This window comes from Dufourea novaeangliae, unplaced genomic scaffold (assembly GCF_001272555.1).
Source record: "Dufourea novaeangliae isolate 0120121106 unplaced genomic scaffold, ASM127255v1 scaffold7, whole genome shotgun sequence".
Classification (NCBI taxonomy): Eukaryota; Metazoa; Arthropoda; class Insecta; order Hymenoptera; family Halictidae; genus Dufourea; species Dufourea novaeangliae.
This window is the reverse complement of record NW_015373896.1, coordinates 2,058,791-2,081,304: the sequence shown is the minus strand read 5'-3', so window position 1 is coordinate 2,081,304 and position 22,514 is coordinate 2,058,791. Positions and strand designations below refer to the sequence as shown.

The window sequence follows — 22,514 nt, the reverse complement described above, 5'->3', positions numbered from 1 at the left end:
TCCGTAGTCGCGCTGGAGGGTAGGTCGGAGCAATACGCGGGGCAATAAGAAAACCACAACGCCTGGCGCTGCGAAGGAAGGAATGTATAATGTAGGAGAGGAGGGGGGGGGGTTGGCGTGAACGTCGGTGTCAGACCGTAAGGGGGATACACATTTGGCGTGCGCCGACAATACAGAACTCTCCCCCGTATTCGCTGCGGCCCCGACAATAACCATTGTGGAGAGGTTTCCTCCCCCCTCCTCACCCCACGTTAGTGGTTCGTTCGTTCGGTCGTGGAGTTTGACTTTATTTCTCGGTCTCTCTGGTCTGCTCGCCGCAGAGCGAGGATATCATTGTTAGAAGGGACAGCGAAGGGTCCAACCGAATGCAGCGTTACATCCGCTCATCTACCATTCAATAGAACCTACTCCCCCTCTATTCGGTGGTTTTTCTTCTCCTTTTTAGGTTAGTGGGAAGCAGGTCCCCCTTATGGGGGAGCCCTAAGTCGGCGAGGATCTATTAGATTTGTCATAGCCACGGTGAATGGTCCAGGTCGGGATGATCCCTTTTACCCACGCCGTCTCACCTCTTTCCAACTCCCCCCGTTTTTTTCTTCGAGGCCCTCCGTCGACCTCCTTTTTTCCGCTGTCAGACGTAGTGTACCTGCGAAAACGCAAGATGCAACGTCAGAATTCACGATCGTAAAGCCCCCGAAGGTGCACTACAATGCCCCCCCTCGGTCCCACAATGATTCCCCGAAGTAATTGGGTTTCTTCTTGTTTCATTGTGCGTGTGGTCCAGCGCGCAAATGATCCTCTACCCCCACCCTCTCTACCTTTCCTTTCCATGCTGCGCCACCAGGGGCGACAGTAGAATAACCGCGATCGAGAATTGAAATAAATCATTTCCGTGCTCTTTGTGCCCGTGCTCCGTTCGCGCGCTCTGCGTCTTTTTGTTTGGTGGATCCCTCGGTTGGGATCTTTCGTCGCGGCGGTGAATAGAGGTGATCCTTGGGTGGTTTGTACGGGCAAGGCGTTGTCGGAATGAACTTTCCGTTCAATCATTCGAACGAAGTTATTGTATTATTGTATAGTAAATCCTCTATAGGTGTTCGAAAGCTCTACGGCACTCAATATTAAATATTTCATAAACTAATGGTCAAATGCGACTGAAACAGATATCGGTGGCTACGGGAATCCAAGCATTTCTTATTACCAATAGAAATTATTGTTAAAAAATCAGTAAAATCCAATCGGCGACACGTGATCGATTTATTCCCCAATATGTCTTCTGAATTCTGCCCCTATCCGCCTGATTCCAATCCAAACACGTTTCAGGTAGTTCGTCTGTTCTATTTGCTCAGTAGTACAACCTTATCCTTAGTCTGACAAAATGTATTTTTCATAATACAATTTTAATAGGTATTAACCATACCTATCACATTGCTTCTGCGTATGTGCAGAATGAGACATTTTAATAGGCACATACTTTTTGAAGACATTTCATTTAAGCGAAATTTGGGGAGTTAGCAGTCTAGTATACGTATAATATTTCATCACCGTGCACACTTGCGTAATTTCTCAAAAGCTCGCGTCCTCATTCGAAGGACACAAACAAAAGAAAAACATGCGAATGTTCCGAAAGGTGATGCACGACTCACGTGAAATCGTCCCTAATCTGCGTCTGTTCACAAAAGACCCAAAACACGTTCGGCTGGCAGAACAGCAACGGTGTGATTAATTTCATCCGCCAATTAAGAAATCCTCCTGCGAGGACCTGTAGCGCGCGTGCCGCGTTGAAAAGGCCGGAGGTGCCCGGAGAAAGGCGAACGGAACGGAAACCAGCCACCCTTGGCGCATAATTTCGCCCGTTTGAATGGGGGCCCCTAGGGCCACCCTATCTTTTTCACACCGTCGGATCCCGAGGACGTGGGGGCAACGGGTGGGAGGGAAGGAAAGGAGGCAGGGAGTGAGTGAGTCATGGCGGGGATGGGGGGAGTGGGAGGGAGGGACTAAGGGAAGGGGTGACGGAGGGTAGGTCGATAGAGAGAGAGGAAGGGTGTGTAAGGAGATGGGAGGAAATGAAGAAGGTAGAGCAGGAGGGAGGGAGCAAGTAATGGAAAGGAAGGTAGGAAGGAGGAAGGGAGCAAGGAATGGTGGGGAAAGAGGGAAGGAAGGGAGGCACAAAGGAGCGAAATCTTCCGGGGGTTCCCCCGGTTCGCCGGGCAGAAGGAACGGGGTCCCCGTGAGACCATTAATCTCCGAGACAATGGCCCGGTTTCTACGAAAAACTGAGCGGGGACCGAGGGTGCCCCCGAACCCGATGAATAAAGTTACCAACACGCACCCCGGTGTTTCACCTGGTCTGGCCGAGGGGCATGGATAATCCCTGTGTCGAGCGCGGAAGCACGTTTAATCGCGCAAGGTACATATACACTGCCGCACGACAAAGCGATTTCTTTTTATGGCCCACCTACTCGAACGTTCTGGGGAGACGATACGTGAAACAGCGTTCGTTCCTCGTGTACGGGGTTGTTGACTTGCGAGTTCCGTGTGTCAATTTGACATATTTTTCTACCAACAAGAGAAAGACTGTCCGACTTCGATTTTAACGGGATTTTGTGAGATGATAGTGTACAGGATTCCTAAACAGATCTCTTGAGGCCCCATGGACTCTCGAGATCTCCGAAACGTATGTGACCTAGAACCTTTTGGACCCACCAAACCATTTGGGGTCATTCAAACCCCTAAAAACTTCGAAGAAAAATGGGTCATAAGTGCATCCTACTATTCGTACCTATGATCTCTATTGGGTCCTACGGATCTAGGACCGTATTCTATGACTGTACGAACGATATTGACGGTGTTCAAGTTAGATGGGACACCCTGTATGTGACACCGGGAAACCTCGTGGCATGAATCGGTTTACGACCTTCCGGCGCCTTGTCTGAAAGACACCTGCCCGCGCGCTGCTTCACGGTGACACCGACACCGGTGAGGCCGTTTCTTGAAAATACCGCTGACACGACGACGACGGTTCCATTCAGGTAAAACGCCCGGTTTCTTGGTGAATGTCGCCGCTACCGAGGCCGTTGCTCGGTGCGCATGCTGGGTGTTCCGAACGTGACACATTCAAGGCGCGTTGTACACCTTTTTGAGAATGGGTTCGTAAGCTCTGGACCCCTCGAGTTGAACGGGTGTGGCCCCTTTTTCTTTCTGAACGAAATCTCGTTTCGATACAGCAACGTCTAGGTATGTTTGATTGGAACCAGTTTAGATGGTAGTAATTTTCTCAATCAGAACCATTCTAAACGTCGATTAAGACGTTTATTGATAGTGTCGTAAAAACATTGGGACTGGTTAGTCACCACCCATAATTCGAAAGACAGGATGGGATCGTGAGAACTGGAGTAGCAAAGTCTCGTGTAACTCGACAAATGATATTAAACAAGTCGAGTAGATTCGGATACCAGACACCCGTGGATGTCGAGAAATCGTGGTTCTGGACACGTGGGGATCAGATAAACACTAGAATGGTTCCGATTCACGGGATAGGATTACCAATATATAGTCGTTGAATGGAGACCATCTGTGAATCGTAGAGAACGATCAGAGGCACGTAGGGCTCGACGGAGCACAGCGTCGAGTTGTAGGGCGGACAGGCAGATACGTGTGATAGGAATGGGGACTAGTTGTGGGTCGTAAGGTGCGACGCGCTATGTACACGTAACGAGCGATACAGATCAGCACCGGATACAAACCCATATATACCTAAGACCCAGTGGAATCTAAATACTTAGGCTGTAGAAAAACGAACTCAGGTATGTAAGGCCCAACGAAGACTAGCAAGAGATCGCAGAAGACGAAACCAAACACGTCAGACTCGGTAGAAGCTTGAGGATATGAACCTGGAGCTTCGAGAGCTAGTGGACACCACGAAAAGATCGCAATATATGAACCTGAAGTCTGGATATCGAGAAACTCCAAAGACCAGGCTAAATTAAAGCTTCTTGACCCAAGGGGTACCAAGTAAATCCTTCCCTTTGGTCTCTCAGACCCCTAAAACCTTCGAAGATAAGTAGGTCACATTCTCCAATTGTATATCACCACAATATCGTACGCTGGATTAACGTAAGATAAAAAGAAAAACAAACTAAATTCAAAATAATTTCACAACACCGATCCCGATCTTCCCGCGCTTTTCAAATCTCATTTAGCGACACACGGAAAAAAACCGTCCGCGAAGAGAGATGCGTGGCGAACATCGGGCACGTCAAGCCCCGCATACCTTCGGCGCACCTGAATGATTTATCGATGGTAGCCAGCCGTGTACAACTGAGATATACGAGTGCAAGGATGGACGGACCATCGAACAGGGGGGAGGGGGGCTCGTTCTATAGTACGGACCAAGATGACAGCGAGTCAGTAAAATTGGTAGGGCGTCAAAGCAGACAGAGTGATTGGTCGGGGTTTTTCCTTTGTATCTCGTTAACAAAGCCTCGGAGAACTTTTTCGCGAAGGAAAAACTTATTACAAGTCACCTCACGAATGACCCATTTCAAAGACCTACAACACTTTTGTCACACCCTGTACATGGTCGGAGATTCACACAACACGAGTCGTCAGGTGCGCAAAAATGTTGCGTGCCTCGGTTCGAGGTTATGTCCACGCCAGCCTTTAATGTCGTCCCCGGAGCTATTCGATTATTCCCGTCGGGACGTAAATTGGCCGTTATTGGTCGTCGATTACCGACGGAAACCGTGTCGCAGGACCGGTAATTGAGTCCCCAAGGAATGCGCGCATGGTCCATTCTGCGCGGTCGAGCACTTAATTAACGGCGCGGCGAATCGCGACCGATTCTGCTCGTTATTGTCGCCCCCACGCCAGTCACAACGTATCGGTTACGCGGAGAAATCGTTTCTCCACCGGCTGCGGAAAGGGGGAAAAATGCCGCCCGCGACGCCTGCGTACAGGGTGGGCCGAAAACCGCGAGACAACGGAACCTCCGTTATACGAACTAGCTTATATAGGTCATAGCTGTTTTGACTCGAGCAACGAAAAAATTGAAACTTACAATTACACTGCGGATGTTTATATGCAAATTCGGAATTTTAGACATTAATATACAAACATGAAATGTTTTATTATATTGATAGAAATATATAAATATCATTCAGAGACATTACTGTATCGCGTTATCGTGACATTGATTTATAATAGCATACAGTGTCACGATAACGAAAATCATAACTTTTGCTATCACGTGGAGACGTACCTTAATCCTGCAAATCGACTTTCGTCACCGAGGCGAAACTAGAAGTGTATACACACAGTCCCTCGCGGCGGAGTTTTGCAAATCTGGTCACATCAAATCTATGTCACGCCGCGTAAACATACTACAATAATAATACACTATAAATACGCCTCAGAGACAGAGATGGAAGCGGGGAATGGAACAGAGAGGAGGCGTGCAGGCGCCGGCGCCGCCAGACGGGCGCATTACACGCGCCAAGGAAGTATTATCCGTCCCACGTATTCAACGTGCACGGGTTCACCTCCCTCTTTTTCCCTGATGTTTACCAGCCGTCCCGCGATATTTTTCCATTCTCTACGCCTCGTTCGGTTCTCTGGTTATCTTTCCCTTCGCTTCTTCTTCCTCTTCGTCGTGTCATCACCTTTTCCATCTCTCATCTACCGATTTCCAGGATCCTTTATCCTTGCTTTTATCAGGCTCGTTCTGGTCTACCTTATGCTTTACATTATACGGCCATAGGAACGTGAGCATAAAATAACAGTGTTAAGGGTAACCGTCTTAACGTTATCGCTCCAATAACAATCAATTTATAATCTTCACATGACAGACACACACACACACACACACGCACGGTACGTCGAACACTAGCTACCGCGAGAAACCTTCAAGGGGCCTCACGGTTCGATCCCCATGGATTCGTAGTGGTATCGATCACGCGAAACACGTCCTGAAACATTACCAGGGGGATACCAAAAAAACGAACACACCCACTGACCCTCGCGAAACGTCAGCTTGTTATGATCGCTGGCTTTCACCGGCGTTCCGCTCCGACAATTAATTAATCATGCCCTCGTGAACGCGTTTTCTATGCCGTCGGAAGTAATTGGCTGGAAATTCTTTGTCCCGAGCGCGTTCGTATATAGTTTGATGAATCAAAATGCATATACAGTAGTTTGGGTTCTTAGGCTTTGGATCTTTGGGCTCTGAGACTCTGGATCTTTAGCTTCTTAAGCATTGGATCGCGATGATTTATCAGGTAGAGTAAAATTATTCTGCACATCATTTATGATGTATCCACTTTTCACGGTTCTCCAACTCCATACCCATGTATCGTCTACTTTCGCCATTGATCTACGACCAAAATGTACACTTTCAACATCAGAATTAAACGCACACTTCGAACAGTTTGCCAGCCGGTTCACCGCCACGGGATCAGTGCATAAATATGAAATACACATATGTAAATAATCTGTCCTTAATGTATGTGCATAAAATCGGTCCAAACGCAAACACACCCTACGGATCGATCCCGTGTGGCCTACGTGCCCGGAGCAGAAACACGCGTTCGCCCTTCTGCGTCCGGCGAACATATTACTGTTCCCGTGGATCCGTATTAGTCCACGCCTTGTTGGCATACATGCATTCGAATATCGGCCGATGCTCCAATGAGATTATCATCTTCCAGAGTACAGTAACACCAAAACACTTCGATGACGTTTACAACCTGGACGACGTCTTTCACTTTGTCACTGTTCTGTTAGATGTCAACCAGTCGTGATTAATCTTTAATAAACTCCAGCAAATCGCGATTAGTCGGTCACAAGTTCAGAAAAACATGCGGCTAAAAAAATATCATTGGCTTCAGAATTCCAAGCTCTAACAGTGTGCTAAACCTCATTCCAAAAGTCAGCGTAACATCTGTGGACCTTTTCTTGTCAGTGTAGAGGAGGTTTCGAACACTCATCGAGGATTTACTGTAATTAATCGAGCGATGTCCTATTACCCCTCGATAATTACTCGTTCCTAGATCTGCTCATCCACAGAGCCCGAAATGCGAGCAATTATCGCGAGTTTACTGTAATTTGTGTTGTGGGATCACCAAAGTTGAGGTGAAACAATGCGTCTAAAAACCAACGTTACTGAATTCGATTGTACATACCGTCGTGCGGCATTATTCGTCCCACACGACCGCCCGGCGGGGTCGTTGCATCGCGCCTCGCCCGCCGTCGATCCCCTCCGTGCTTTATGGTGAATGCGTTTTAGCCGGGGTTGCCCGCGTGTTTATGTAAATTTCCGGAGCACGCATCGAGTGACTTACACCATCGAAACGTTATTCCACGGTGTGAACATTAAGAACGTCGCCGACACTTGTGCATGCTTGACGAAAACTCCGGACAACACACGGCGGCGAAGGTATGTTGGGTCTTAATTTCAAAATATTTTTCCGTTCACCAGGACATCGGGTAGCGCACTTTCGAGAAACGGAATATAAAAATCCTCGTCAGCCGCGTGCAATCGGTTGTTATTCGGCCGAAACCTTTATATTTAGCCCCCGGCGTCGAACCCAAGCTTCGACTGGGGGTTCACGCTGAAACTTTAACGAGAGTAATACATCTACGTGCGCGGCCATTAACGCTGCGGAAACATTTCTCCGCCAGATTTCTCTCTCCTTCTCGCTCTCTTCATCTATCGTAGCGCCGTTCGACACGACGACCATTTTGTCCTCGCGGAATCACGGGCGGCCAAAAATGTGCTCACGAAAATTCTCGGACGGTTCGACCGAGAGAGAGCTTTCTGTGCTCGCTCGTTACCCGTACACGTACGATAAACTGTTTTAGTTTACACGACCGTCTGTGTTTTCCCATCGACGTGGCGGCGCGGCGGTTATCAATTTTCCCGCCTGGACATTGGGAAAATATTATTCCAAGTCCCGGGGCCAGATTGTTGTTGCGCCGCCACCGACGTGAAATTCCGAACGGGGTGGTGGATCCTGGAATGAACAGGGGCATATTCGGTACATTGAAAATTCCAATTTTTTTTTTTGTTAAACTTCACAGGTTTGTAAGGAACCTCGACAGAAGCATCGGGCAATTTTTCGTTTTCACTGATATTCGGTTCTTCGGGGTGAAAACATACATCCCTTGAAGGTTAGTGTGTGCTTTCCTATTTTCCAATATATTTTCAATTAATGATTATAAATACTAATCTATATATTACCTAGCAAATCATTCTTTTAGAATTTCTTTTTTTTCCTCCTGACTTTTAAAAACACAATTGGTAAAGTAATTCATTAAAGTTTTTTTAAAGATCAAGAATTACCGATCAGAACGAGCAAATTTACTCAAGATAAAAAGAAACGACGATCACGGTTGTGAATGAAGTTAAATCACAACCGTGATCGTGATAAATCACTGTTGGTGATTTTGCACATCATCTCTCCACGTGGTTGAAGTGGTTCACGGCGGGAAATTTAAATATATGAACGGTGGTGTATTGGGTGCCCCGATCGATAACTTCATCGTGTCCCCTTGATACTGCGGCATTCCGATCGATCAACCGTTCACGATACCGAACCACTGAACCGAATCGATCGTCATTTGCGGATTAAATTTATTTCATCGCTCAAATCGCGTATATCCGTAGCCGACAGCCAATATCACTAAATTCACGGCGAACGACGTGACTGTCGTGGTTGTAAAATAAATATAACGCTTGAACCGCCGCCAGTCCGATCGGTAAATCACGTAGGCCCGCGTAGTCACTATCACTCGCGAAAATCTTATCGAGCTCGTAAACCCACTTCCGCTTTCTACCGTTTGCAAATGTATACGTATGCACGATTAAATTAAAAAAATCGAGTTCAGTTTTAAACGATCTTGAAAACACGATGTCCCTTTTATGGAAACAGATTGTATAATTTGTACAATAAAAACTTTTCTTTTGTCTGTTTCTCATAAAGACGATAATTTTAGGAATATTTTAACTGACACTTTTTATAGGTCACCTCATATGTATATGCATACTGGATACAGATAAACTTGTGATTTAATTCTACGTGACAATCGAAATGGAAAAATAAATAGTTTGTATACCAGATATTGTTTAAAAGAAAATCAATTTTGAACATTCATCTAATACTGTTCAGAGTTGGGAATAGTTTTATTCAAAATGCAACAGTACTTTAAGATTGTCATCCTAACCTTTAAACAGTTAGTGAGATTAAATAATTGTTTGACAAGTGTCTACTCATTCAAGGAGAAGTATTATTCTATTATAGAAATTGAAATTTCCACGTTCAATCGATTAAAAATAGCGAAGTACTGTTTTTATCTTTTACTCAAAACTTTGTGTTCAGATAAAGAATTTGCCCATTTCTGGTCCCATTCTGTGACATGCGCACCAAGCATATGTTCGGACGTGAATTCCATCAACGCCAAAGTTGTACTCGCAGAAAACATTATCCTCGACTTTCGACGTCTTTTTCGCGAAGAATCAACCCCTGTATCCCAATTCGACCGTCACGTTTGTCTCTCACCCTGTGCATATTCATCGAAGGCGAGTGGAAGATAAATATAGACCGTCCGTTATTCCAAACAGTCATCAATAGCCGGCCGAAGACGTGGCGAGAAGTAAAGGGGAAAAAAAAAGAAAAGAAAAATGCGTGGCGCGCGTCTGATCGTCGTCGACGGTTGGAAAAACGGGGAAAATGTCAAGAGGCGATTCTATGTTTAAAACGCCGGCACGCGAAAACATATATTTCTTGCTGTCCAACATGGATTTACCTACATCACACGCGGCTAATTCACCTTATAATTCCAATATGTCGCACGCACACAACCACCTACACAAACGACCGCGTCACGTTATCACTGTGCTCTGTGTGTAAGTACGTTCGCTTCAATGTTTCTCGCGGCGAATATACACGCCGGTGTCCGATGGATGGGAATGTTGGCGCCAACCTCTCGTCGTCCATTACGCGTTCACACGCCACACACATACACATATACATATACGCACAAGACAGCAGACATTATGCGTGGCACAATCGACGATGATGAAGCAAGTCGAATCTCGTTTGCCATTCGAACGCTTATAATCCTGATCGGGATCCGGCGATGTTGAAAGCCCTAGCCATAGATCGTTATTGTTCGAAGCTGAGGTCGAGAGGAACAGCCTCTCTGCTTCTAGTTCGACCACTGCCTGTGTACCATTTGTTTTTGTCAGATGTACGCACGACTGCTCGCTCACGAACGCTCGCGTTCACGTACAGATGGCAGGGTTCGAGAAAATTTTATTTCGAATAACAAAACTCTCCCGGGACACTCGAATTTTACAAGGGTGAAATTGTACACTCGCGAGGAAACTCGGCTTCCATTAGGGGAAAAAGCGACGTAGAAGAAAAGTCTTCTATCACTTGGTAAATTTATTCCAGGTAGGTAGAGATTTTCGGACGAAAGTTGTGTGCTTTGGAAACAGTTCCGGTTATAGCAAACCATAGAACTACACCACCAATGTAAACGCGTCATTCGACTCCTGACGTAGCTAGCTGCAATTGCTAGTGAGATGTTGGGTTAGCCTTTTTAAAAGGACACCGACTTGTATTCGAGAACTGACAACGGTAATAACTGTATTTAAATCTAGTGAAGTGTTATGGTGTGAAACAAAAAACGAATGAACTCGTGAACCGGGTAAGGTTAGGATAACTGGAAATAACAAATATCTTCGTTAACTATTTCGATTCATCGCCTTGTCCTAGTCTTTAAATCAGTACTATTCGGAAGGTTTACGCGTACGCGTGTTGCTCCGTGAACAAATTACCATTCCGCGAAGGATGTTTTCACTTACCTTGCCCGTTCGGAAGTCGGCGGAACCCTTCAGCTCTGCTAAGGCTATTTGTTATTCGCCGATGAACAGTTTTACGTGGCGGTTGCGAGAAGACGCCGCGAGAGATCCGAAAGGCCACCCGATGACGAGCGGCATCCGAACGGTTCGTTATATTGCCGGCGTGGAGATGCCTGCCTGGCGCCGTCTGCGAGACATATCTATCACAAACAGCTTCGTCTGACATTCAATACGTGATCGTTACTCTCTCGCAGGTTGTTAATAATTCTAAAAATACGAGGGGGGCACCGGGTTTGCGCCGTTTCACAAGCACGTCCGCGTCCGCGATGGCATACAAACGCGCGGGAACCGTAAGCATGATGGATAGGAAGTACGTTTGAATAGATATGGAATAACAAACTCTGGCCTATATTTGATTGACAGCGCCATCTTTTTTTCCCAATTGCATCTTTCGAACGTAGGAAAAGAATACATCTTCCGTATCGATATTATAGTTCCCCATAAGGGAAAATATTTTTACCCAATGTTTCTTTGTCATAGACGATAAAGATTAATTTTTTCGTTTTAATTATTTGAAATGTCACGAATCGTGGTCCATCTACGATAGAAATCGAATCGCATAGAAAGTTGTATAATGCAGAAATTTATTTTTCATAATTCCAGTGAAAAATCAGGGCTCTTATAACAGGCGACACAACCTATGATTAAGGGATCATGCAATTCAGAGATCACTCATCTCGAGATTTGTGGTGACGACCGTTCTACATACGCGGGTATGAAAGCTATTTATTATATTTGTTTAATATATTTATCGAACAATCCACTCTTAATGGAACCGGATTCATTAGTGCGCGCGTATAATCTCCAGTCGATGTCGAATGACAATACACCGTATTGAGTACTTACTCATACGGCGAAGGTTACGACGCGAGAAAATGTCACGACACTGAGGTCACGCGCATGGGTGCGATGTCATGAATGCAATTTATAAGCATTTAACCCATTTATCGTTGTCGCGGCGATAATGCATTGTGGCACAATATGAATATTCTGGTATCGATTCCGAATCGACTGTGATCGATAACCTAACTCTGTGTGTAGTAAATATACCGTTCTACGAAACACAACCAGAGGGACTTGAAGCAAATATGCACACGTTGAAATGTACGAGAAGGAAACAACATAATAATGTTTATACACTTCCATGACGTTTTTATATACAGTGTTCCACACGGCTTTATCGTTCGAAATGCTTTCTGTAATTAAAGAGACGATCCTGTGCAATTGTTAAATATTATTGTAAAAGTTGTCTTTGAACGTGGAAAAATCGAAGTTGACCTTTGCTTTTGAAATTTATACAATCATTAAGTATACAGATAATGATAAAATATGTTATTGTATAATTATAGAACTCTATAGAGAAATGAAGTTTAGGACACCCTGTATACGTGCAATGAATTGATGAAACACAGAATAATAATGAGTATTGCGTACAATTTTTTTGCAACAGTTCTATGAACTTTGAGGCTCGTTATCGATGCAACAAACAGAATATCTCAAATTTACGACAGTAATTGTATTCTGATTAATAAGCCGATAACCCGCGGTGTCGGTAATAAAACGTTATCGTACACCTTAAATATTACGTTCTTTATTTTTGTTCTGACAGAGTCGGGGAAATAATATCCTCGTCCAAGTCCATAATTATCTCTAAACGTTTAAACATACACACGTTATTCGGAAATCGAAAGAAAAGTCTTGTCACACACAATTTTACTGCTAATTTGTAAGATTTTACGCAAATTTCGTTATTTTTTTCCTTTTATGGAAGAATAAAAAATTTATAATTCATGATTTATCCGTAACTAAACCTATAATTAGTCGATAAGTAAGAAACGAGAACTTAAGTGGCTAAATGAAACATGCGGTATGGGCGGTGCGCAGTCTTTAGTTGTAATTTAAAAAAAAAAGAAAACAAAAGAAATAAAGAAATGTAATCGTGCGTGTGAAACTGAAGTACCATCGTCTGAACAAGGGATGCGTGCAGACCGAGCACGAAGTCACTAGGAGGACAGAGGTGTGTGCTTGCCTCTTTGTATGTAACAATATGCATGTATTATGTATGGTACGTATGTGTATATACATATTTATGTATGTATATATGCGTTTCATTACGTATATACATATATGCATATACATATACATATTTCCATGATATTTATGGTTTTTCTTGTATCAGTGCAGAAACTCCTTTATCCTAGTCATTCCCTGCACAGTATGCATGCATCCTGTAGAGAGGACTCTATAATTCTATGTATACATATATATATAATATATATATAATCAGCCAGAACAAAAACAAAACTATTTTCAACGGCAAATAACATATAGACTACATAAAGCACAATTACAGTATATTTCACAAATTGTTTAAACATTCATATATAATTATACGAATCTTCGCATAGGAGGGAAAGGCGATTTGATCAATTTAGGGGAATATTACTTCGTAAAAACAATGTATTTTTAAAAGGACAAGGAAAACATTAGGAGATTGAAGGGCTTGCAAAAATGGCTTCATCTGGCGGATCGCCATGCCAGTACGGAATTGCTGGCTTAAAAATTGCGAGGCCTATCTCTCGTTGCTTGCGAGAGGTTCTTTCCTAGTTCTTTTTTTTGCTTCACACGTTTTTTTTCAGCGTCTTTTCTTTTACCTTTTTTTTTCTTTTCTCAAATGATTCATCTGCATTTCCCGCCACGATCGATGCATAATTTCGGAATGTTGACAATATTCTAATTCTTCTTGTTACCTTATCAAGGTGCAATAAATAAATGATATCTCTTTTACACTGAGATATACCTGGTTGGCTAACCGTTGTATCGCGAGCAGGTGAAGGAGGGTGCAGTAACTGCACCTGCCGATAACCAAGCAGTAAGACAACCATTTGTATAGTTTTGCTTTGCATTTCATCATATTTTTTTCATTTCGACGTATACCACTGAAAACTTAAAAAAATAGAAACAAACTTCTGTAACTAGAAACAGTAAGTCATTGCACCGTCGGTTACCACTCACTGCATCATTACGTTCTTTTTTTTTTTCATGTCAACTGGTGATCCGATGTGACATTTTGTAATGTAATGGACAGAGCAACATTCTCTCATCTATTGATCACATTTTTATCATCGTATTTATATAATGTAATGTACAATATGCAGCTACATTATGATAATCAGTATGTCCAACGCATTCAAACTGACAACACCGTGGGTACTTCACTTGTGGTTTTTTTTTTTGTTGTTCGTAAACTTTTTTTGTCGAAAGATATTCAAATTATTAATTAATCAAATGTGTATTGTATGTTTCAGAGTTAGGTACTTTAATACAATTACTTCCAAGTTTTTCCACTTTTCTCGTGGTATCTCTGTGTAAAAAGTGTAACTATAATGCTAATATAATAATAATTATAATAATAAGTTGCACAAGGCAAATAGTCCTGTGTGGCCGTTCGAATGTGTGCTTCCGGCCGAATTTCCCCACTCCCCTCCCCCCGACAAAACTTCCTGGCACAATGACAACTTTCGATAATCTTTCCACCCTCCACTCAAGATCCAAGACGATCTTGCAGTTTGCACTTAGTGTTACCTCTGTTTTTTTTGTTTTTATATTATTACTCATTCATGGGGGGGGACAGGTGTGCAGCTGATTTTTTATGATGTTAATATAGCAACTGAATGTTGACAGAATAACGGTCCAATTAGCGATTGGCATTTTTGAGCTGATTGGAGAGCCAATCAAGACCCTCGTAAAGTCCATCTCCACTTGTGGCACACGTTGCTTGGATGTACCAATTACGATTACGTAGAGAGTGCAGGCCCAACTTGTCGGTAATTTCTGCTGCATTCATTGCATTTGGGAGATCCTGAAATATTCATCGATCGATTTATTTTTATGGTCACGGCTTAATTGTTATATTTTTCTTGGCACATCTCCATTTCATGCACATAGCATATGTTTACACAACAAACATACGCGTTAGATTTTTAAATGCTTTATGTGCTACTATATTTCAATGGACTATACACAAGTCTTTAAGTGTATAAATACTTTCGAGTCTATACTCACTTGTTTGTTAGCAAATATAAGGAGTACCGCATCTCTAAGTTCATCTTCTGCTAACATTCTCATCAATTCTTCGCGCGCTTCACCGATACGTTCCCTATCATTACTGTCAACGACAAATATCAGTCCCTGCAAGTAGGTTCAATCCATGAATACAAGTCCATTATAATTCATATGCGTCTCAAGTAAACTATGAAATAAACATACATTTTGACTATATACATTTGTATCTACATAAAAAGCAAGGGACTACGTAAGTTTGTTCAGCTTTATGTTAGATCTAATGTAACTAGTGCAAAAATTTAGTACCGAATCAGTGGTTTACATACTTGTGTATTTTGAAAGTAATGTCGCCAGAGAGGTCTGATTTTGTCTTGGCCACCAACGTCCCATACAGTAAAACTTATATTCTTGTACTCGACTGTTTCTACATTGAAACCTAAAATTTTTAATTTATCATTAGTACTCTGTATAGCACCGTTCCCTGTTATTACGAATATACTTAATAAGGTTAAGATAATAATGAAACCATAGGAAATACAAAATTCTAAAAATTAAAAAAAAAAATATAATGACAATAAAATGTTATATTTACCTATAGTGGGAATTGTAGTAACAATTTCCCCTAATTTTAATTTGTACAGAATTGTGGTTTTACCAGCTGCATCAAGACCCACCATCAGAATCCTCATTTCTTTTTTGCCAAAGAGGCCTTTGAATAACGTTGTGAACATGTTCCCCATGGCTGGTGTTGATTATGTATATACCTGTAACAATAAATGACGCATAACAAACTTAATAACATTTCAAGCACATCGCACATCAAAATTCTTAAAACATATACTTTATTTCGAATACACGTATATATATACATATATCATAACTTTATTCTCTCTTTGTTCTATTCATTCAGCTGCTACTGAATATTTCAAAATAATGTTAAACAATTCCTAAGTTTGTGTAAAATCTATTCAAAAGTATGCACAAACATACACAGAAAGAATGAGATACAGATCAATTAATATGGGGGCAAGAGCATCATCTGCAGGCGGGTAAATACAGAGAAAAAAAGGCACGTAATCACGAAACAATAACTTTGCATCACCGATACACGTAGTTAAAATTAGTCTACGAAGAAATAACTATGCCTGACATATGCGAGTCTACGATGCCACGACTAATCGACGTGCAACAATACGTCGGGGCCTTTAAACTCCGATGATGAAAGAAAAAGAGACGAGAGATTTTCTATGGGGTAAAAAAAAAAAGAAAAAAAAAACAATCGCTACGATCAAAAGAAAACGCGTAGTATGGGTGGCCAAAGAAAAGATCCACGTACCCGCGAAACACCGAAATGACGCAAACGGAGCGAACGGACCAGAAACATGCGTGAAGTACCGATACGCTGCTGACACAAAGACGAAAAAGCTAACCTGCACATTAACGAGGAGTGTGCGACAAAAAACAGAAAAGAAAGACCAAACCGTCCCGAATAACGCGAATCGTCGATTTTTCAGATTAACGAACGAAAACGAAGGAAAGAGAAAGAAAAAAAAATAGGAATGTGTAGAAGCACGCACGAGATGCTCACGCTGCCCGCTATTGATTCTCATTTTAATACATCGCTATGATTATCGGACTAGCATACCGTCGGGGATCACTCTAGAGTGTTTCGTCGGTGATCTATGCACTTTTGATACGTGATCGGCTAGCTAATACGCCAATACCGAGGTATTGCGAGCAAGGCGGAAGATATTGTGCGGTTTGCGAAGCCACTGCGTACACCCGGTTGTCTGTCACCTTCGACCTACTCCCCAGCGAATCGTCAAAGGTTCCCCGCTCAAACTTCCATTACTTAGAAACGTCGTCTGATTTACCGTGTGCTTCCCGTAATGTCAGGCCGCCCGTACAAGCCACTTGCGTTACTTACGTTTCAGTAAAAAAGATTATTTTCACGGGAAACGATAAAACATAAAACCAACACTCTTGAAAAGTACCGTATGTCAAAATGGCGGACGTGGAAAGGATTCATGCCTTATGCCACGTATAGGGCCCTCGAAATTCTCCGATTGGTTAGACCGGTCACGTGACGTACAGTATTCGCGGTGGCTCGAATTTAGTTCACCAGGTGGCGATACTGACGCCCGCGACTCTGGTAAGTCATCAAAAATTTCGTGAGTGTGTGGGTGAGTGTAAGCTGGGTAAGCCAACCGTGCGTGTTCGTAGAAAAGGCTTACGCTCGTGAACACAGATATTTGTAGATGGGTAAGTCTCTTAAATATAGTAGGTCGTATTAGACACGAAAGAGGGAAAATCTGAAATCATATTTTTTTTTTCAATTCATACGAAGTCGCTGGCATGAATTGAACAAAACTGTTAAAACTTGCAATCGTATTTATTTATATAGGCACGTATATTTGTTTTCATTTATACTCCTGGGTTATGATACTTTTCATCTAATGTTCCTTCTCCTGAAATTTCACACTCTTCCACATTATACGGAATATCAGTTATTATTTCTAATGTCTCGACAGACTGTCCTGGTTTCCTGTACATGAAGATAAAACAATTAAAGCTAGCAATGATATTAACAGCATTCAATTTACTTTAATGCATTTACTTTGGTTGGAAGGAAATTGTAAGTGTAAAGCAACTTCCACTAATGTTAGTACGTAACAATTTTCCTTCCTCGTGATCAATCGCAAAGTCTTCGTTTTTAAATTTACGTTCTATTTTAAATGTGTGGGTGCATACTGTATACAATTGAAGCAGTGTATATTGTTATGGAAAATAATTTATTTAAATGATCGTCTAATGAGGTGTTAATAATAACTGTACTTGATAAATTTTTAATAAGTAATGTTAACTTTTTGGTGTCACCTATGTAGACAAGCCCAAAATCTAATGTATACGATGACAGTTTCAACAATGGTAGCCAAATGTCTAGAATTAATTCGACCTCCTAGAATTGCATAATAAGTTTAATATATGCAAAGTCATATTAAGACAGATAAGAGAAGAAATAAAAATTTCAGACCTGATTGCCCTTATCTGAATATATGATAACTAATGATTCTCTGAGTGTGATTATGGAATTACGAAATTCTTCAGTTTTACTTGTGTGTAGTATAGTATTAATTAATTCTTCATTCACAGTGCATACAATTTCTACCTATAAGGGTAGTATAACTTAAGCTTTCTTACATATTTTACACTAAACAAAAAATTTCATTACCTCAGCACATCCGTGTCCATTTACACACATGCCTACTGTAGGCTTGCAGGGATCTTTTTCGACATAAATTGAAGTAGATTTGATATGAAATGGATTATATGTTTCCATAACAACTTTTATTACATTAGTCTGATTATTATAGAAAAAAAATGTTTTTTTCAATCTAAAATTAAAAGGGATAATTTTAGCTTACAATTAGAATGTATGTGTGGAAAAAAATATTGGAATATAATAAATATTCATACTCCAGTTTTTTTCTTTTTGTTTGTATTACATCATTAACACAGCATGTAAATGTTCTATCAGCTTCAGAAATGTTAAACAGCAATCGTGGCTTAACAAAAGTTGCTGTGACATCAAACTCTATGGGATGCAAGTAGTTTCCATCTGGTCTAGAATACTGATTGTCTCGATATCTGAAAGGCAATAAAATGTTTAATAGCCTGATCATGTAAAACACTAATAATATATACAAACTTATCACTTGGAGCTATTCGCAAGAATCCTAAGACCTTGCAGGAAAATTCTCCTTTGAAGTTTCCATTATTGGTACATTTATCTGGACATATACTTATGTTCACTGTTTCATTACTTTTTGGTAATATAAATGTTTCAGTAGGAGTGACCTTGAGAAATATTACATAATAAGTATTTCAAATAATTAGAACACAAATCTTTGTTCTTCTTACAGTGCAGAAATCTTTATCAGCCTCGCCATAGTATGGAAGTATGGAAATCTTAAATTCAATATCTAAATCTTCAGTAGTTTTAGTTTGATGTGAATCTACACGTGTATCATCCTCCATATATTCATGATGATCTTTGGTCCACCAAATAACATTACTGCTAACGTCAACTGTAGAAGGTTTAGCCTTGTCTGAATTCTTGTTATTTAATATCCAAGTTGAGTTAGTTCCTAATGTACTAAATTAATTTATAGATTACAATGTCAGATAATATTTGATACTAAAAATTACAATGTAAATTGATACTGTTACTAAATGTGTTGCGCGAAATTTATACTGTCTTCGATATTTAGATACTTTGACATACGTAGGTATATAACTCCTTACAGATAAGAAGGTAGTGTTGTGTCACTATAAGTGTTTGTTACGTTGCTCAACAAATCCGCAACACTATCATTAATCCCAATAACATCATCCGAGTTTGTAGTTTTTGATTTTCGTTCAACTGTTATGTGTTTTTCCGTATGCGTTTCACTTTTGCTTCGATGTTTGCTGTCCCTTAATTCTTTGGATAATGCGTCGGTAAATGGAGTGCAAACATCGAGGATAACATTAAATGGAAGTGTTTGAGTTCTAGTCGGCTGGATCAAGAAGACGTGCCAGTCGATAGCTACCGGTACAACACTTGTATTCTTCAAATATATTTTCCTGGACATCAGACGGTTTCCTATCTCTTCGGTTCCATATCTGCGGGAAAAAAGTAGGTAATCACAAAATTCGGATTGAATCGACCTACGATCCTGAAACTTGGATCAGGTTAATCTAGACCCAATACATTTGGACCCTGTGGACCGGGGAATAGAGAATACGGCCAGTGTAATCCCTGCCTGTCGTAAGAGGCGACTAAAAGGGAGAGGTACCAAGGCCCAATACATTTGACTTGAAGTAATACAGGATTTAAAGACGTGAATCAGAACAACCTGGGATACAAAGACTTGGGTCAGACCAACCTAGAAGTTTTTGGAAGAGAAACTAGGATCAGACATATCCAGGACTTAGGAACTTGGATCAGACGAACCCAGAAGTCACCACTCGCACCAGGTTAATCCAGAATCAAGAGATTCGGATCAGGCCAATCCAGAGTCTAGGGGTTAGGGCAAATCTAGGACTTAAAATCTTGGATCAGACCTATCTAGGGCCCAGAGATTTGGATCAGAACAACCTAGGACCCAAGGAACCAAGCCAAGACTGGACTTGGATCCAAGGACCCAAGAAGCCGACTCCTAAGGACCTGCCAATTTTGGGATTCAAGTTAAGGGATCTCCTGGGCCGGGGGCTTTCAGGTTAGAGGGTATCTGTCTTGGGTTTCGAAGTTCAGGTAACTTTGGACTTGAATACTTGAATTCGGGAGTCTCGAACCTATTTCCTTTAGTCTGAAGATCTGGAGTCTCAGTGTCGGGAGAGCTCAGACATAGGTTTCTGAGTTTGATTCCAATCTGTGAGTTTCGAATTAATCAGATTCTAGTCTTAGCACTCCATTGTTTGTCAAATTTTCAAGGCTCTGACTCCCTAAGTTGATTCAGTTTGAGACCCTTGGTTCTGTATGAATCCAATGCAAGTCTGTAGGTCCTGCGTGAATCCCATTCGAGCGTCTCAGTCCTGTATTAGTCCAATTCGAATCTTTGGGGTAACAAATCGTGCATTGGGTTGGTCTAATTTGAGTCTACTTTGAGTCTGTTGGTTTTGATTTGTTTCCGACTTAAGTTAACGATACTGATTTTGAGAACGTGTAGTAAACAATTTGATTGTTTAAATGAATTTCTTGCTTTTCTTACTTGATAACGGGCAAACTTGTTGAGTTTGGCTGCGCGATAGACAACGATATCGGTGGATCAACAACTTGAACGCATATCGCCAATGTATAACGTGGCAGACCGGTGATATTAATGTCTAACTCGTCGACGTAAACGCCCCAAGTGTCAGCGAAGACGTATACATCCACGGACACGGCCTGGAACGGGTCGAGGTCGGAGCTTAAAGGATCTACGTAAATCACAACGCCCGCGTCGGGTTGCTTCACACGGCAAAGCGTTTCTTCTGACAATAAAACGGAGGAAACGTATATTATTCTTTACGAAGGAAAAAAGTTAATATCCTGTTGAAATATATCCAATCATCCAACGATTTGAATTGGGTAAATATAACCATTCAGAAATCATCCTACCGACTATACTTTTATTATGACCGAAAGCTTGTTTGTAAATCAACTTTATATTATCTTTCCTCGTCTGGTTCTCGCAGTGACACTGAATCGGATAGAAATTTTTCATCCAAATCCGAAAGCTGGTCGGTATTGGAGTTTCATTTTTTATCACGAAGGTCTTCTTCACCGCTGAAAATTGAATTTTTTTTAAATTAATCACCTCGTTCCAACAGCTATATTCTATACCGATACCTTTTTGTAACGACAAACCCAAAAATTCAATTACAACCGGTTGCGTCGGCGCCGGAAGAGTTGTTTCGTGAAACGGTACCACGTGTCCAGGTGAAATATTATCCTCTGTTCTTTCCAGTTCTTCCGTCGCGAAATCGCTCATCTACAATCATTATCGTTAAATCACAAGATTAGTAACGGCCCGTTTATCGTTACGATCTTTTTAACCCAATAACGATCATTTAACATTTTAAGGATTCCTCGTCTTTAACAACCTTGAAAACTCCGAAAATAATGACCATTAAAAAAATACTATTCTTGCAACATATTGGTCCCAGTACAAAATAATTTTTGTTTTTGTAATCTGGGAACGAAAGGGTTAATAGTGTCGCGGTCTTTTACTTTAATGATCTCCGAAGTACGGGTGCTTAAGGAGGACTCCACCCCCGATTCCTCCGCGTCAGACACCGAGGGGCCAGCGGAAGCATCTTTAAGAACGTCCCCTTGATCCAGATTCGTGTTCATTAATTCACGTTCGTCCCGCGTCTTGTACCTGTCCAACAGTTTCTGCAAAGTCGCTCGTTAACGTTTTTCACCTTCACTCACTCGACTCCATCACCCCACTACCCCTTTTTCGATCCACGATGAAACATACCATTCCCCTTTTGGTCAAATCCGCCGTGTCCAAAGCCATCCTCAAGCTGTCCACCCGCCATTCGATCCGCGTGAAATTCGTCTCCCACTCGAAAATCTCGGGGTTGCTCAGAGGCAAATAAAACGTGACTCGGAGCGGATCGATGGAGCATTCGATCGCCAACAGCACGATTCGTTGGGAATCACCGACGAAACAGGGCACGTGCAGGTATTGCACGATTCCCTGGAAAAAAGTTTCATTCGAATTGTGTGCCTCTGATCAGACGTTTAATTTTGAACTTTCTGTAATTCTTTACTTTTCTATAACTACATTCTTTATGGGATCAAACTACGAATTTCTCTGTATTCGGTTAGTGTTACTTTTAGACTTTGAGAGAGAAACCACCATTTTTATCAGAAGTGACCCTTCACTTATTCGATTGTAATTATTATTATTCCTTATCAGAGAAAGAGGATTCGATTCCTCTTGGAACGAACTACGAGTATTTTTTTTTTTTTCATTTTTTAGCCGTAAGTAATTCTCGAAGC

The 22,514-nt window shown here is 41.7% G+C and overlaps 1 protein-coding gene across 4 annotated transcripts; it reads right to left on the bottom strand.

Annotated features, from left to right (window-relative positions):
- Positions 1-13,210: 13,210 nt before the first annotated feature.
- On the bottom strand, positions 13,211-17,013 carry LOC107192016 (ADP-ribosylation factor 1). Of its 4 annotated transcripts, none has more exons than XM_015581193.1 (5): positions 16,626-17,013; positions 15,573-15,744; positions 15,307-15,416; positions 14,981-15,106; positions 13,211-14,777 (listed from the first exon to the last, which is right to left on the bottom strand). In XM_015581193.1, exons 2-5 carry the CDS (start codon positions 15,718-15,720, stop codon positions 14,613-14,615), a joined length of 549 nt encoding a protein of 182 aa, XP_015436679.1. In that variant the 5' UTR covers positions 15,721-15,744; positions 16,626-17,013; the 3' UTR covers positions 13,211-14,612. The 4 variants fall into 4 exon arrangements, with proteins under 4 accessions (XP_015436679.1, XP_015436686.1, XP_015436693.1 ...); XM_015581200.1 differs by having other exon boundaries at positions 16,855-17,013; XM_015581207.1 differs by having other exon boundaries at positions 16,908-17,013.
- Positions 17,014-22,514: the final 5,501 nt, after the last annotated feature.

Coding starts and splice junctions, on each gene's coding strand:
- LOC107192016 (XM_015581193.1), bottom strand. CDS start 15,720: ATGGGGAACATGTTCACAACGTTATTCAAAGGCCTCTTTGGCAAAAAA. Junction 15,107..15,306: donor ATTACTTTCAAAATACACAA/GTATGTAAACCA, acceptor ACCTACTTGCAG/GGACTGATATTTGTCGTTGA. Junction 14,778..14,980: donor TTATATTTGCTAACAAACAA/GTGAGTATAGAC, acceptor TGAATATTTCAG/GATCTCCCAAATGCAATGAA.